At 40.9% G+C, this 14797-nt stretch overlaps 1 protein-coding gene across 1 annotated transcript; it reads right to left on the minus strand.

The window, feature by feature from the left end:
* Nucleotides 1-5473: 5473 nt before the first annotated feature.
* Nucleotides 5474-6397, minus strand: LOC131678460 (uncharacterized). The gene is made up of 2 exons (XM_058958635.1): nt 6333-6397; nt 5474-6263 (listed from the first exon to the last, which is right to left on the minus strand). The coding sequence occupies exons 1-2, from the start codon at nt 6337-6339 to the stop codon at nt 5758-5760; spliced, it is 513 nt and encodes a 170-aa protein (XP_058814618.1). The 5' UTR covers nt 6340-6397; the 3' UTR covers nt 5474-5757.
* Between the last annotated feature and the right edge of the window lie 8400 nt (nt 6398-14797).

Below are 14797 nucleotides of genomic sequence, written 5' to 3' on the forward strand. Positions count from 1 at the left end.
ATTTTGCCCCGGGGGTGCGTTTTACCCCATCTTCCCCTACACCTAGAAAAAATAAATTTACGTCTCCTGACCATGACATATACAATCAAAAATGACAGTTTTACGTTTGAATTTAATTCTACATGTCGTTGAAATTTTCGAGTCAAATAATTTTACTCCACATGTGGTGTTTGTTTAAAATGTTGAAGGGTGTAATTTTATGGCACTGCGCATGGAAAGTACATCTTTTATGTAAAATTAAACAGAACATGATTATATTTCGTCATTCTGTCAATCACAGTTTGGTGGATTGTGGCAAATTTAGAATTACGTCACCGATAAAAATCAGATTTTTGGCGCGTGGTTTTCAGCAGCTATTTTAGAACTTTAAATCATCCGTTTGATTTTACATGGGCCAATTGAAGTTCAAAGTTTGCTTAAACAATAGATGCAAAAAAGTGTCGTTTAGGCATAAAATTTTTAATTTTTGTGATTTTCACAAATGTCTAAGAAAACTCACAGCGTTTGAATTATGTTTTTATTCGATTTTTCAGATTGCACCCAGTATCAAAACAGTCGAACACAATACGAATTCATAACATTAGAAACCTTCTTTATAATATTACTTGACAAAAATTCGGTAAAGTCCACGTGGACATTATGGGGTGAGTGGTATGTCCACGCAAGGGGAGGAGGGGGTCAAAATGAAGGTATTTTGGTCCACGTAGTATATGAATGGTCCCTAACATAAATCCAAATCAAATCCAAAATTAGTTCGAGTTATGGAAGGTTGAATCAAGATAAAGAAATTTTATCTATTTTGATAAATTATATTCATTTCTCATATCAGTTAACTACGAGAGGCCCTGCACTTGCAAAGGCCAACGAGAACTGCCATTTTGAATTTTCGAAAAAAAAATCATTTTCTAATTATCGATAAATAACAAATTAAAGATCAAAAGCAGAAGCTCGTATGTCTTTTCGGTTTTTCGCAAAAAAAATCTCACATATTGCTTTATTTTCTGCCGAATCCAGGATCCCCTTAATTACGTCATCTTCGAAAAGGATCGTCTCTAGGGGTGGGCGTAGCGTAGTTGGTAAATCGATTGCCTTGTATGCAGCGCATCTACGTTCGTGTCCCAAGCCCGCACATAGGGTTAGAAATTTTTCATAAGAGATTTTTCTAACCCGAAGAGGCAAATGACCTTAAGGTTAAAACCTCCATAATCGAAATAAAAACCTGTTTTAATCCACCTAGCGGTGCAATTGTGCCTTTCTCATTTCTCTAAACTATGGCACGGAGGCTTTTTATGTTCAACATACTTGTGGAAATGTCCATTACATTCTTAGTACACTTTGCACTTATACACAATGGCATGCCAGCCACGAACTTGATGAGCTACGTGTCGACGGTGAAACACTTGAAACAAAAAAAATATCATACTCCATTAGCCTAATCAGCATTAGATCAATGTTATCTGCTTGCTAACTCATTTTGTCATGCGGGGGTGGGTATGTGAGAAGGACGAAAGTCCCATGAACGAACGACTCCCCAGCTTAAATTGGTATGCTTTGTGATAGTGGTGGTTTAAAGATGATGGGGTTGAAAGGGAGGGGTATGAGGGCTGGATGGGGTGGTGGTCTGAGGGCTGATTTAAGGAGATTTTTAAAGGAGGGGAGTGAACAGTAGAGGGGGGGGGTGTAACCCCTCTCCGTAAACTATCAACTACGCCCCTGTTAAAATCCAGAAACCTTATGCGAGTCGAAAAAAAAATTTACCGGGCCGGGATTAGGTTGACGTTTTTCAGAGTGATTGCATAACCTTTCTATATGAGAAAGGCAAAAATGTGCCAATATCCAAGAAAGTGAATCGTCGTCAAATTTTTTTTCGTGTTTGCATCAAATCTCGACGTTTTATGCACCTTGAACACATTTAGCATCAAAAATAAAAATTCTATTTTTAATTTTTCCTATAGTTTATATGAGAAATTTCTGTGTGGCCGCACTCTGAAACCCGTAATTCCGGAACCAGAATTCCGATCGATCCAAAATTCAATAGCAGCCGATGGGAAGGTTGCACCTTTCATTTGAGACTAAGTTTGGGCAAATCGGTCCAGCCATCTCTGAGAAAAATGAGTGACATTATTTGACACATACGCACATACATACACACACATACACACATACACACACACATACACACACATACATACACACATACACACATACACACACACATACAGACTTTTTCCGATCTCGACGAACTGAGTCGAATGGGATATGACACTCGGCCCTCCGGGCCGGGATTAGGTTGACGATTTTCAGAGTGATTGCATAACCTTTCTATATGAGAAAGGCAAAAATGTGCAAAATCCAAAAAAGTGAATCTTCGTCAATTTTTTTTCGTGTTTGCATCAAATCTCGACGTTTTATGCACATTGAATACATTTAGCATCAAAAATAAAAATTCTATTTTTAATTTTTCCTATAATTTTTATGCGAAATTTCTGTGTGGCCGCACTCTGAAACCCGTAATTCCGGAACCAGAATTCCGATCGATCCAAAATTCAATAGCAGCCGATGGGAAGGTTGCACCTTTCATTTGAGACTAAGTTTGGGCAAATCGGTCCAGCCATCTCTGAGAAAAATGAGTGACATTATTTGACACATACGCACATACATACACACACACATACACACACATACACACACATACATACACACATACACACACACACATACAGACTTTTTCCGATCTCGACGAACTGAGTCGAATGGGATATGACACTCGGCCCTCCGGGCCGGGATTAGGTTAACGATTTTCAGAGTGATTGCATAACCTTTCTATATGGGAAAGGCAAAAAAGGATCGTCTACCTCTTCGGTTGCTCATACCGCGCGTCATGCATTACCATATTGTACTAAATACAACAAGAAAATGTGCCATTTTAACAATAAGGTCCAGAGTGTCAATTGCGCAGATAACCGCGAGGATAACTTTTGCATTGAGATTGTTGAAAAGTGTACGTATTGTGGGGAGAGTTTACATGCTGTATTACCATATCCCGTATACAAACAGTGTCCGAAGAATCGGTAGCGTTTCCTTCAAAGACGCCTAAGCACTCTTTTGCAGAAATACTAGAAAGAGCTACGCCACTCATTAACAAAAATCATTCTGCTCTCTTGGATCAGGAAAAGTGTGACTTTACAGACATCTTTTACTGCTTTTTAAAACTATACATCCAAAACGTGGACTGTAATATTTTGTTTCAATTTTATGATTTTCTGAGACAATGTTTGTCTCAGAACCAGCCTGGAACAATATTTGACATAATTCGACGCAGTCGATTTGTAACGAACTCAGAATAAAATAAAAACGCTAAATTATGCATGTATTATTGCTACTGTAAAGTTACCACCACAAAAATGTCTACTACATTCAAAGTCCGCCCTAATGGGAATTCAAAGGTTATATGCCACTGCGCTGTTCTAATAAGATGATGTACTGTTGCGCGTATGTCTTATTTATCGACAACTCCGACTTTAATAGCAAAATAATATGATCGAATCAGAGCTACAACTTATTTTCTTTATTCTGGGAATGCGTACCGCTTTACTCTCTACGCTACAAACTCATTCATTACAAAGTGTCTAGCTGTCCTGATATAGTATTTCCTAAAGAGGCAAATAAAGCTCACACCTTTTTACATCTGAACAAGGGGAACCAAAGACAAAGAAGAAATGTGCCAAAATGTACCTTTCTCATTTATCCAAACTATGATTCATTAGCTGGTTGTGTTCAATATAATTGTAAAAATAGCTATCACATTCTTATTATACTTGGCACGTATCGCATGACTACCGCAAAAGTCGACACTGACACACTAAACAAAAAAAATATAATATTTAATTAGCTCAATCAGCATGAGTTCAATGTTATCTACATGTGATCATATTTTGAAATTTGGATAGTAAAGTGAGAGTGGAGGATGCGTCAGAAATCCTTTATTTTATTTCAGTACCCGGCGTGGATGAAGGGAATGCGGGTGTGAGGGTGGTCCAAGGGGAGTAGTGATAAAGGGGGGAGTGGTAAGAGGGTTCCCTTGCTTGCTCGACAAGCTTTCCCAATGCCGAATTCGTTTCTTCGCCAAACTCTTGTACATGACACTTCAAAATATGAAATTTCGACTAATTGGGTAGATTTGTTTCTAACCCAGCTTGTAGCAAAATCTTTATGGTTATCAGAGTATTGTTGAAACAATTCTTCCTGGAAAAATGTTTAAAAAAACAACATGAAACCGGTCCAGCACCTGGAATATTAAAATTTTATTCAATCTGATAATGCAACAAGCAGTAAAATTATTCACAGTTCAAAGCATTCCAAACGATCCATCTGCTGGTATCATAAATCTATTCTTTAGAAGTTTGTGACAGTCTCTTCCAGTAAAGCCATTGTTGCTGTAACATTGACAATTACCCATTTGAACCCACCGTTGGGCAGTTTCCTCATTTTATTCTTGGATTCGTTTCGAAACTGCGTTAACTAAACTCAAGGTAATGTGGGGTACAGGCAGGGGACAAAGTATTACTGTTGCAGTATCTGGAGATACAAATAGAAATAGTTAATTGATGGAGTTAAAAACCGTTTTGCTTCTTTCTCTTGTGCGCCTTCATCCTTCGGTGACCCCAATGTTAGTGATTAACAATTCTCCAAAAAAAGATTTGATTTTAACCAAATACAATAGGGACGGGGAGAACTTTGCCGAAGACACAAGAGCTCTATATATATAGAAAATATTTATGAAATTTAATTAAATCCAATTTTCTTCATTATAACTACTTTATAGTAAATTTTGAATACTCATTCCATGGATATAAATAAATATTCCGTTATTCTATAAAACTTTGCAGAAGGTTGGCGTTTTTCGCAAATAACCTAATATATTTCGATGCCCTGAAGACATATAGCACTCATGTCTTCAACAAAGTTGTTTACAACTCTATTCCCAATAACTTTGATAAAGACAGCAAGTCTCCGAACAGCTATTTTTCTACTATTACTTCTAGGGTGATTTGTAACAAAATTATTTTTAAAATTAAGAGACAAACAGGAATTGCCATTTTTCTTCAATTTCCTTCTACTTTACGAAAGCGGTCACAACAGTCGTTTTTTGTCTAACAGTGATTTCTTTTTTAGTTTTACACGACGGCACACGACGAAAATCTACGAATAAATAGCGGAGGAAGCAGTGTTGAAAAGCGTGCCGCAAATAGGTCTCACCGATAGGTTTTAGAATAGCGTCTAACCCAAGCTAGTCCCATTAGACATTTTCAATGTTTAAAGCTTTTTGATAAATGGATAACTGGAGAAGTCTAAAACGGAACATAATTTTGACTGAGAAAATAAAACGTTTAACAAACTATTTGGTGGGATTACAGCCAATAACCAGGAATGCTGAACTAGAAACGTCATCTCCAAACAGGCGTCAGTATCATTTTCGTTATCATCCAAGGCTCTCTTTTTATTTGCACATGTTGGAGGTAATAATTTGCACGACTGCTTAAATATTTCCTTTTGCACTCTAAGCGGGAATGTTTTATAATAAAACAGATTCATCACTAACCAAGAAAACAATGGTAAACAGTACCGCTGAGACTACACGCCCATCCAATAGTTCATCTTTTAATTTTATTGCCAAGGATATCTCTTCATTCCGCTCGGGTGGTAGATTTTTCACTCCATGCGTCGCACATTATTTTCCATTATTGCAACCATCTTTCATGGAACATTCCCCATATTGGCTCCCATCGGTGGCTGCATGCTTTGCCCGGGCGACAAACGGGAGTTTTGCAATTGCTGAGCTAAAGTCCACAGCTGGAACAGCCCAACGGTGTTGGCCTGCTGTTTCCTCTCGCTCTCCGCTATTTTCTGTCGGCCTTCTTCCTGTAGTTTTTCGATTTCCTGAATAATTATTGCCAGTTGTTCTTGGATCTTCTGGTACAACACCTGTACCGGTGAGCATATTTTGGGTTCTACGGGACCAGAAACGGGAACAACTGGCTGCGGTACTGCCAGGATTCTGGGTTCAGGAGACGTTATCCAGTTTTCACTTACCGGAGACTTGGAAGCATCAGAATTTGGCATTGGTGTCGGAGGATTCAAGATGAATGCTTCACTTAGCTCAACCTTATCTCCTGTTGGTGTGTCCTCGGCGTGCTCGTCAAGAATCTGACCATTAGCGAGTATCAGCAGTAAGCACAGACAAAAACTGCTCAACCATACACCTGAGAAAGACAAAAAATTGACATTATTAGAACGACAAACTTAACACCCCATTGGGACGAATGATTTACCTTTCATTGTTGATAGAAAAAAATGGTTGTTTTTGAAAGTATATGTAAACTAAACCGAATCGTACGGTTCGCAGTTTTTATATAGCACTCGAACAAGGGCCGCCGTTTGAATCACCGATCACATTCCGAACGTGCCATTCCTGCGATGACTTTACGGTGCACTGCATTCACGGAAGTTCACTGGAAGAAGCCACATGCTAAAACGGGTATAGATGCTTGTTTCAATCTCAACTATTTCAACAATCGAAGGAATTTGTTAGTTTTCTACAGAGTCACACAGTTTGCACCGTGATTGCTTGCTACATCGTGGAAACGTTATTTACTCTTAGTTAACAGAAATGTGCACACACTCTTGGAGGGTAGTTATTTAAAAAATTACTAGTGATTTTAACGAGAAACTTCTGAAGAGGAGAGCGGGGTTAGTCGGCGGTGCAATGAATTTTTATTTTATATCAATTGTAAATAATTCGTGGAAAATTGACATTTTTAGATTGTAATGACCATGTAATAGTAACTTGTGCACGGTCGTCGGTATGTTGTAACAAACATACTCGATCATTACCACGAACTCCCTCGACTGCCTCGAAATATTGATTAGTTTCAAAAACTATTATTGGTCATAGATGCGTTTCATCTTCTGTTATTATTTTATTGGAAACATATCTAAACATATTTATTGTGCGATTTTTCAACATACTAAGTAACAGGGTTACCAAAAATACAGAATAATCTGTATTTATACAGGTTTTTCAGCAAGTTTAAGACCAAGAATTTGTATGTGCAGATATACAGATTTTTGCGTGTATGTACAGATATACAGATTTTTGAGAAGTGATGTTACAAAACCTATTTCAGAAATATTTTTTTTAGTTTCAGTAATACTTCCTCTCTCCTCACGCTATATTAGGCTGTGCACGCTGACCAAATCGACTTAAAAATAACTTTTATTGTGAGCCGTGTTTACAAACATTGCTTCACAGTTTAATGGCAGTGTTACATTACGGCTCACAGCAAAAGTCATTATTTATGTCGACTTCGTCTGCGTGCACAGTCTAATTAAAATATATTTTCACTTTTGGTCGCTCATTCTGAAAGGTAAAGGTTTGTAATGCACTCAGGTTAGCACCCAGCACACGTCTGGCTGAAGTCTACTTCCAGAAACGTTAATTGTAATGCTCTGTGACTTTGTTAATTCTCAATTTTTTGTCCGAAAATTAGACAGCTACATTGGTCGACTTAATGTATATAACATTATATATCAACAAAAGTCATTAAATGAAGAAGAAAATTGTTTTTCCATTGTGCACATCGGTAGAGTTCAAGTTTCTGGATGCAAAATATCAGAATGATTTTTAGCGTTTTTTAAAGAAAATGTAAACAGGTCCTTGTTTGACTGATTTAAACCACAGGAATTAACATCTTCAATAGATAATCCAGCAAAAGGTTAAACGACTCAACTGATTCGATACAGGTATCGCCACAGATTTTTCAAAGAGTAAATACAGATGAAAAGATTTTTTAGGACAAACTACAGATTTCATTTTGGCAATCCTGCTAAGTAAAATGCATAATAGATTTCTTGATGCGGTCGGATACTGTACCCTAGATCGTATCGTGTAACTCGTCAGGGTAAAAATTTAGCACTGAGTGGAAATTACAATTTTTTGGGTAAACACTCTGTAGAGTGTATTTGTTTACGTAAAATTATGCTCACAGCTGGTCGGTACCGTTCACATTTAGTTGTAAATTTGTGTACATCTTCGCGTTTGTGAACGGTTTTTCTCGTGCAGATAGGTTAGATAATTTTGTTTTATTTTTCGTGATTAAGTAACATAGGGATTAGATAGGTCATCGCTTTCCTTTTACTGGAAAATGTGTGCTGATAATACTGCGCATCGGCGATGACAGATGTGATTAGGCTGGTATGTGTTTGCTTTAGTGGAGTGCAGAAGGCGGCCATTGTACACTTTTAGTTAGTGACAGACCACAGTAAAGACAAGACGTCCTCGATAAGCCGTTCCAGGACAGTTAACAGCCACAACAGCAATTGTGCGAAGTGCACGTGTGACGGAAGAGATCCGTTGGATAGTGCCGGCCCGTGGTTTGGGCACTCATAGTGTTTGTAGTGCGGGATCGCCGTCGGGGGAAACTAATTATAAAGGAGTTTTCGTTTCCCTAGCTAACCGTAAAGGATCCGAAGCACCCGCCCCTCTCGCTGTAGAGGATAAGTCGCCTTGTTCTCCTCTACAGCTAAAAGTCAAGGAGAGGGAAGCAGGCAGAGCAACGGCTTCGCCTGAGAAGAACACTGAGGTGTCTTCCGGAATTCTCTGCGGGGAGCAAACAATCCGATGATTCGTCACCACTGTCGCTAGGGAGGTTCCGACGAAGGAACAAAGCTCACCTCCCTGGCTAATTGTTAAGGACCGCTACCGAAGCAGCCGACGACCAAAGGAGAACGCGGCCTTTGTTGTCCCGTTCGGTCCGACGAAACTGTCGCCTTCTCGCCAACAGCAGAAGATCGCCGAGCAGCGTGAATCAAAGGAGATTTGGAGAATATAAAAATCAGTGAATTTAGTTAATTTTGTTTATTTACATACGAAAACCCGAAATTTCGGTAGGAGCGCCTAGGCCGCCCTGACAAAAGGGTCTGTCGGGTAAATAAGAGCCCGATTATGTAGTGGGTAAACCGCCACTTATAATCAAAGCAACTTATTGCAGTTTAATCGCAATACATCCTTGCTTCTCTTGGTATTTTATCAAACCTCTGACGAAAAATAGTTACTGATCAAGGTTGGCACAAAACGGCGCGAGACACTACGATATTGCGAGAGAGAAGAAGTTTCCTAGAATATGCAACTAATGGCGTTCTTTTCCAATTTTTCCTACCTTAGTAAATGTTATGATGAATATTCAAGATTATATGTTAAGACAGCATTCTTTATAAAAAAAATAAAATAAAAAGGTTTTTTGTGAAGATTATGTTTTAAATTCATTTATGAGTGAGGAATGTTAAATGAGCTCGAAAACTGAAAATACCTCATTTCTAATCAGATCTTAACATCCAAAACGACGCTTTTTACCAGCCTCTTCACTTCTACCGGATCACTTGATGAAAGATACTCTTTCGCTGAGAAATAAATCAAACTTTTATGCAAAAGCAAACCACAATCACAACAATACAGGATTAACATGAAAAGGTCCGTAAAGATTGCTGTTGAAACTGAAAACTGGATATTAGCAAGAAGTCTCCCAATCAGGAGAACAAAAGATTTAATCAATCCGGAGAAGGCGCAGCTTGAATGTGAAGTCTACTAAATGTGGCAACGAAACCGGGACCGTAGTATTTGAGTGCTTTCGAAGAAATCGCAATTTTCAAATCCAGCAATGGAGTTTTGTAATCCATCTAGCTGAGGGATCTCCAGGTGAAATATATCCAGAATATTGCCTATTACCGTCGTGCGAGGCTTCTTTTCTATTTTGACGAATTATAACTCCTTTAATGATCGATGGATTTGTATCATATCAGCACAGACTTATCGTCATCGTGTATGTATTGTTTATGCCAAATATGAGCAGAATTGGTTCACAAATAAAAAAGTTGTTCATATAGCGTTTTAAAATATTATATGGACTAGCTGGAGGCTACTTTGCACACTTACTCAGGTTCCATATCCGATGGGATTATCTGATGAACATATACAGCCAATGAAATTTCAATAAATTTCCGATCATTTGCAGGTGCTATGGCTAAAATCTGTTAAAAATTGTAAAACTGATTTTCGATTGAGTATCGAAATTGATGCATGCATGACATTGAAGGGAGGCAAAGGTTACAATCTTTCATCAAACGACTTGTACATTTGAAGACGAAAAACGTATCTAATACCTGTGTATAAAATCTATGTGATTAAAAATGTGTACATGCAGTTTCTTCAATTAGAATTCTACTTAAATAAATCTCATAAGCTTATTATTTGGTAAATCAAAACAAAATTTTCCAGTTTCGTTATATCATGCTGGTATCGTTTCCCAATAAGCTCCTACGGCCATTGGAACCAACGTCTGAGTTTTCTCATTATTTTGTATAATAATGAGTGATTAGACATCGCAAAATAAAGTTTTTTTCTCGGATCGCTTCCTCTCTTCATCGCGCAACCGACACGCGTTCCAAGCGCCGTCGAGTGTTTGCTGATTGCCACTCTACCGTAAATGCTTCATACCTATCTCGAAACTTTATCCCAAGTCCACATAGAATATGAATTTCCACCCATCGTTACACCCGGGCGAAGCCGATGAGCTGCACCAAAGTGGGTGAATCGGTTGGATGCGGCTGGCAAACACCGTCAGCAACCATACCACCCACCCACCCAATGAAGTCTATTCGGCTGATTCATCCCCGAGCAATAAATTGTGCGCCAGCCATTCGTCCTTGGCCCTTGCTGGTCCGATCCTGTACCATCCGATACTAACCCTAGTCATCTCCGGGAAAGTTAATAAAGTCATTCAAACAGTCAGTTAACTGCTCCGCTACTCGTCGTCAACTTGAAATTCCTAGATGCTGCTGGCTGCGGCAGGCAATAAACAGCACCTAACAAGGAAGGGCAAGGGGAAGTGGTTCGTACGGTATTTGTTGTTTGCTAAGTAGCTTTTGCCTTATCGGTTTTTTGGTGGCGGATGGATGATTACTTTTTGGGAAGATATTAATAGGTTGCTACAGACATTGATTTTTGAAATATTTCTAAATTAGTGAGGAACATGAAAAATTACCTCCAAGGAGCTTATCTTAAAATCAAAATCAGATGCGCTTCACCGTGAATATAAATGATTGCTTATAGACTTGCAGTCACTTTGTGTAAAATAGTAGAAAAACACTATTCTTCGCTCCTCAGTAGTATTCACCACCCCAGTAGAATGTTATGATTTTGTTTTATTTTAGGCGTATTTTTAAAGTGATGTATTTTCGTTAATAGGTACAGTTAATTCATCATATGCCTGTAAAGTGTGTCTTATCAATTTAGTAAAAATAGTGATGATTATTTAAATTCTGCAAAATCATTCATGATTGCCCACAATTTTTCCATTATTTTCATCGATTTTTACCATTTTAAAAATGGTTTAATCTAGTCCTGTCTAAACATGAACAGCTAGTACATGAAATGATCCTGGAAAATGATAGACATTCTCCCACTATTTTTCTTGGCAATATTTAAGATTGTTACACAGGTATGTTACACACTCATTAAAGCAGTCAGATCAACTCGTCGCTGTTGTACTATCTTATGACAAGCGCCATTTAGCACTTTTAGAGAAATACGATTTCTAAAGTTTTTTTATTTATTAACAGATTAAGGCCGAAGTGGCCTGTGCCGTATACAAAAGATTTCTCCATTCCACTCGGTCCATGGCCGCGCGTCGCCAGCCACGCAGTCTGCGAAGGGTCCGCAAATCGTCTTCCACCTGGTCGATCCATCGTGCTCGCGCGCGCCACGTCTTCTTGTACCGGTCGGATTGCAATTGAGAACCGTTTTCACCGGGCTATTGTCCGACATTCTGGCTACGTGCCCGGCCCACCGTAGTCGTCCGATTTTCGCGGTATGACAGATGGACGGCTCCCCCAACCGCTGATGCAACTCATGGTTCATTCGCCGTCTCCATGTGCCGTCTTCCATCTGCACTCCACCGTAGATGGTACGCAGCACTTTCCGTTCGAAGACACCAAGTGCGCGTTGGTCCTCCACGAGCATGGTCCAGGTCTCGTGCCCGTAGAGAACTACCGGTCTAATCAGCGTCTTGTAGATGGTCAACTTCGTACGACGGCGAACTCTGTTCGACCGAAGTGTCTTGCGGAGGCCAAAGTAAGCACGATTTCCTGCCACGATGCGTCTACGAATCTCTCTGCTGGTATCATTGTCGGCGGTCACCAGTGAGCCCAAGTACACGAACTCTTCAACCACCTCGATTTCGTCGCCACCGATGCAAACTCGAAGCGGGCGGTTCTCATTCTCTTCTCGTGAACCTCTTCCTATCATGTACTTTGTCTTCGACGTGTTGATGGCAAGTCCGACGCGCTTGGCTTCTCTTTTCAGTCTGATGTAGGCTTCCTCCATCTTCTCAAAGTTTCGTGCAATAATATCAACGTCATCGGCGAAGCCAAGTAGCTGAACGGACTTTGTGAAAATCGTACCACTCGTGTCGATTCCTGCTCTTCTTATTACACCTTCCAGCGCGATGTTGAATAACAGACACGAGAGACCATCACCTTGCCGTAACCCTCTGCGTGATTCGAAGGGACTCGAGAGCGTCCCTGAGACACGTACTACGCACATCACCCAATCCATCGTCGCCTTCACTAATCGCGTAAGTTTGTCCGGGAATCCGTACTCGTGCATAATCTGCCATAGCTGATCTCGATCGATAGTGTCGTATGCGGCTTTGAAGTCGATGAACAAATGATGTGTGGGCACATTGTACTCGCGGCATTTCCATCCTCGTCGTCTGCTGCATCGCCGTTCAGGTGTTCTTCGTAGTGCTGCCGCCACCTCTGGATCACCTCACACTGGTCCGTGAGAAGATTCCCGTTTGTATCTCTGCACATGTCGGCCTGTGGCCCGTGCGCGAGCGGTTCAACTTCTCGTAGAATTTCCGTGTGTCTTTAGCGCGGTACAGCTGCTCCATCGCTTCGCGATCTCGGTCTTCCTGCTGGCGCTTTTTGGTCCGGAAAACCGAGTTCTGCCTGTTCCGTGCCTGTTTATATCGCGCCTCGTTCGCCCTCGTGCGGTGTTGCAGCATTCTCGCCCATGCTGCATTCTTCTCTTCGACTAACTGCTCGCATTCGCCGTCGTACCAGTCGCTTCTTCCGTCCGGGCCCACCGTACCTAGTGCAGTGGCTGCGGTGCTACCTATGGCGGATCGGATATCTCTCCAGCCATCTTCAAGGGCAACTGCGCCTAGCTGCTCTTCCGTTGGTAGTGCCACTTCCAGCTGCTGCGCGTATTCTTGAGCCACTCTGCCATCTTGTAGCCGCTCGATGTTTAGCCGCGGCGTTCGGCTTAGACGAGAGCTATGCACTGTCGAAAGTTTTGAGCGTAAGCATACTACAACCAGGTGGTGGTCCGAATCTATATTCGCACTGCGATAAGTGCGGACGTTTGTGATGTTCGAGAAGAATCTACCGTCGATTAGAACGTGGTCGATTTGATTTTTTGTTACTTGGTCCGGTGATCTCCAGGTGACTTTGTGGATATCTTTGCGAGGGAAGAAGGTGCTTCGGATTACCATTCCACGGGAGGCTGCGAAGTTCACACATCGTTGGCCGTTGTCATTTGATACGGGATGCAGGCTGTTAGGCCCGATCACCGGTCTGTACATTGCCTCCCTTCCTACCTGTGCGTTCATGTCGCCGATGACAATTTTCACGTCTCGCAGAGGGCAACCGTCGTATGTCTGCGCCAGCTGCATGTAGAACGCTTCTTTCTCGTCGTCGGGTCTCCCCTCGTGTGGGCAGTGCACGTTGATGATGCTGTAGTTGAAGAAACGGCCTTTGATCCTCAACTTGCACATCCTTGCGTTGATCGGCTGCCACCCGATCACACGTTGGCGCATCTTGCCCAGCACTATGAAGCCGGTTCCCAGCTCGTTGGTTGTACCACAGCTCTGGTAGAAGGTAGCCGCTCGATGCCCGCTTTTCCACACCTTCTGTCCCGTCCAGCAGAGTTCCTGCAGCGCCACGATATCGAAGATGCGGGGGTGTAGCTCGTCGTGGATTATCCTGTCACATCCTGCGAAGCCGAGCGATCTGCAGTTCCATGTTCCGAGTTTCCAATCGTGATCCTTTATTTGTCGCCTGGGTCGTTGCCGATTGTTCTGGGTCGTATTCTCTTCTGTATTGTTCGTTATGTGGGTTTTTTAAGGGGCGGCTTATAGGGCCTACGCCAACCACCTGTCTCGCCGGTGGGCCGTCGTGCCAGGACTACTTAAGGTCCCACCTGGACACCAGGACAGGTTTACACCTTCCGAAGAAGGGTAACCCCCCTTCCCTGCCAGCATACGACCAAAGTTCCCACCGGGGTTGGTTACCCGATCTTCACTAAGGTTACTCATATCCCAGTCGACGCCACGAGGAGGCCAGGGCTACGAGTTACTGGGCAGGAAGCTAAGGACCGCAAGTGGGGTCTATTTTATGCCTTCAGGTACAAGAGGCTTACGCACTGCCCAGTCATTGTCGACCAATTTCTAAACTATTCATATAATACTCACCGTATTTGGAATGCTACTGATATATTCCCTCATTATAATTCAACTATTAAACTACATACTAATTTTTTATTTATTTATTTATTTATTTATTTATTTATTTATTATTTTATTTATTTATTTATTTATTTATTTATTTATTTATTTATTTATTTATTTATTTATTTATTTATTTATTTATTTATTTATTTATTTATTTATTTATTTATTTA

The sequence above is a fragment of the Topomyia yanbarensis genome, chromosome 2 (assembly GCF_030247195.1).
Source record: "Topomyia yanbarensis strain Yona2022 chromosome 2, ASM3024719v1, whole genome shotgun sequence".
Taxonomy (NCBI): Eukaryota; Metazoa; Arthropoda; class Insecta; order Diptera; family Culicidae; genus Topomyia; species Topomyia yanbarensis.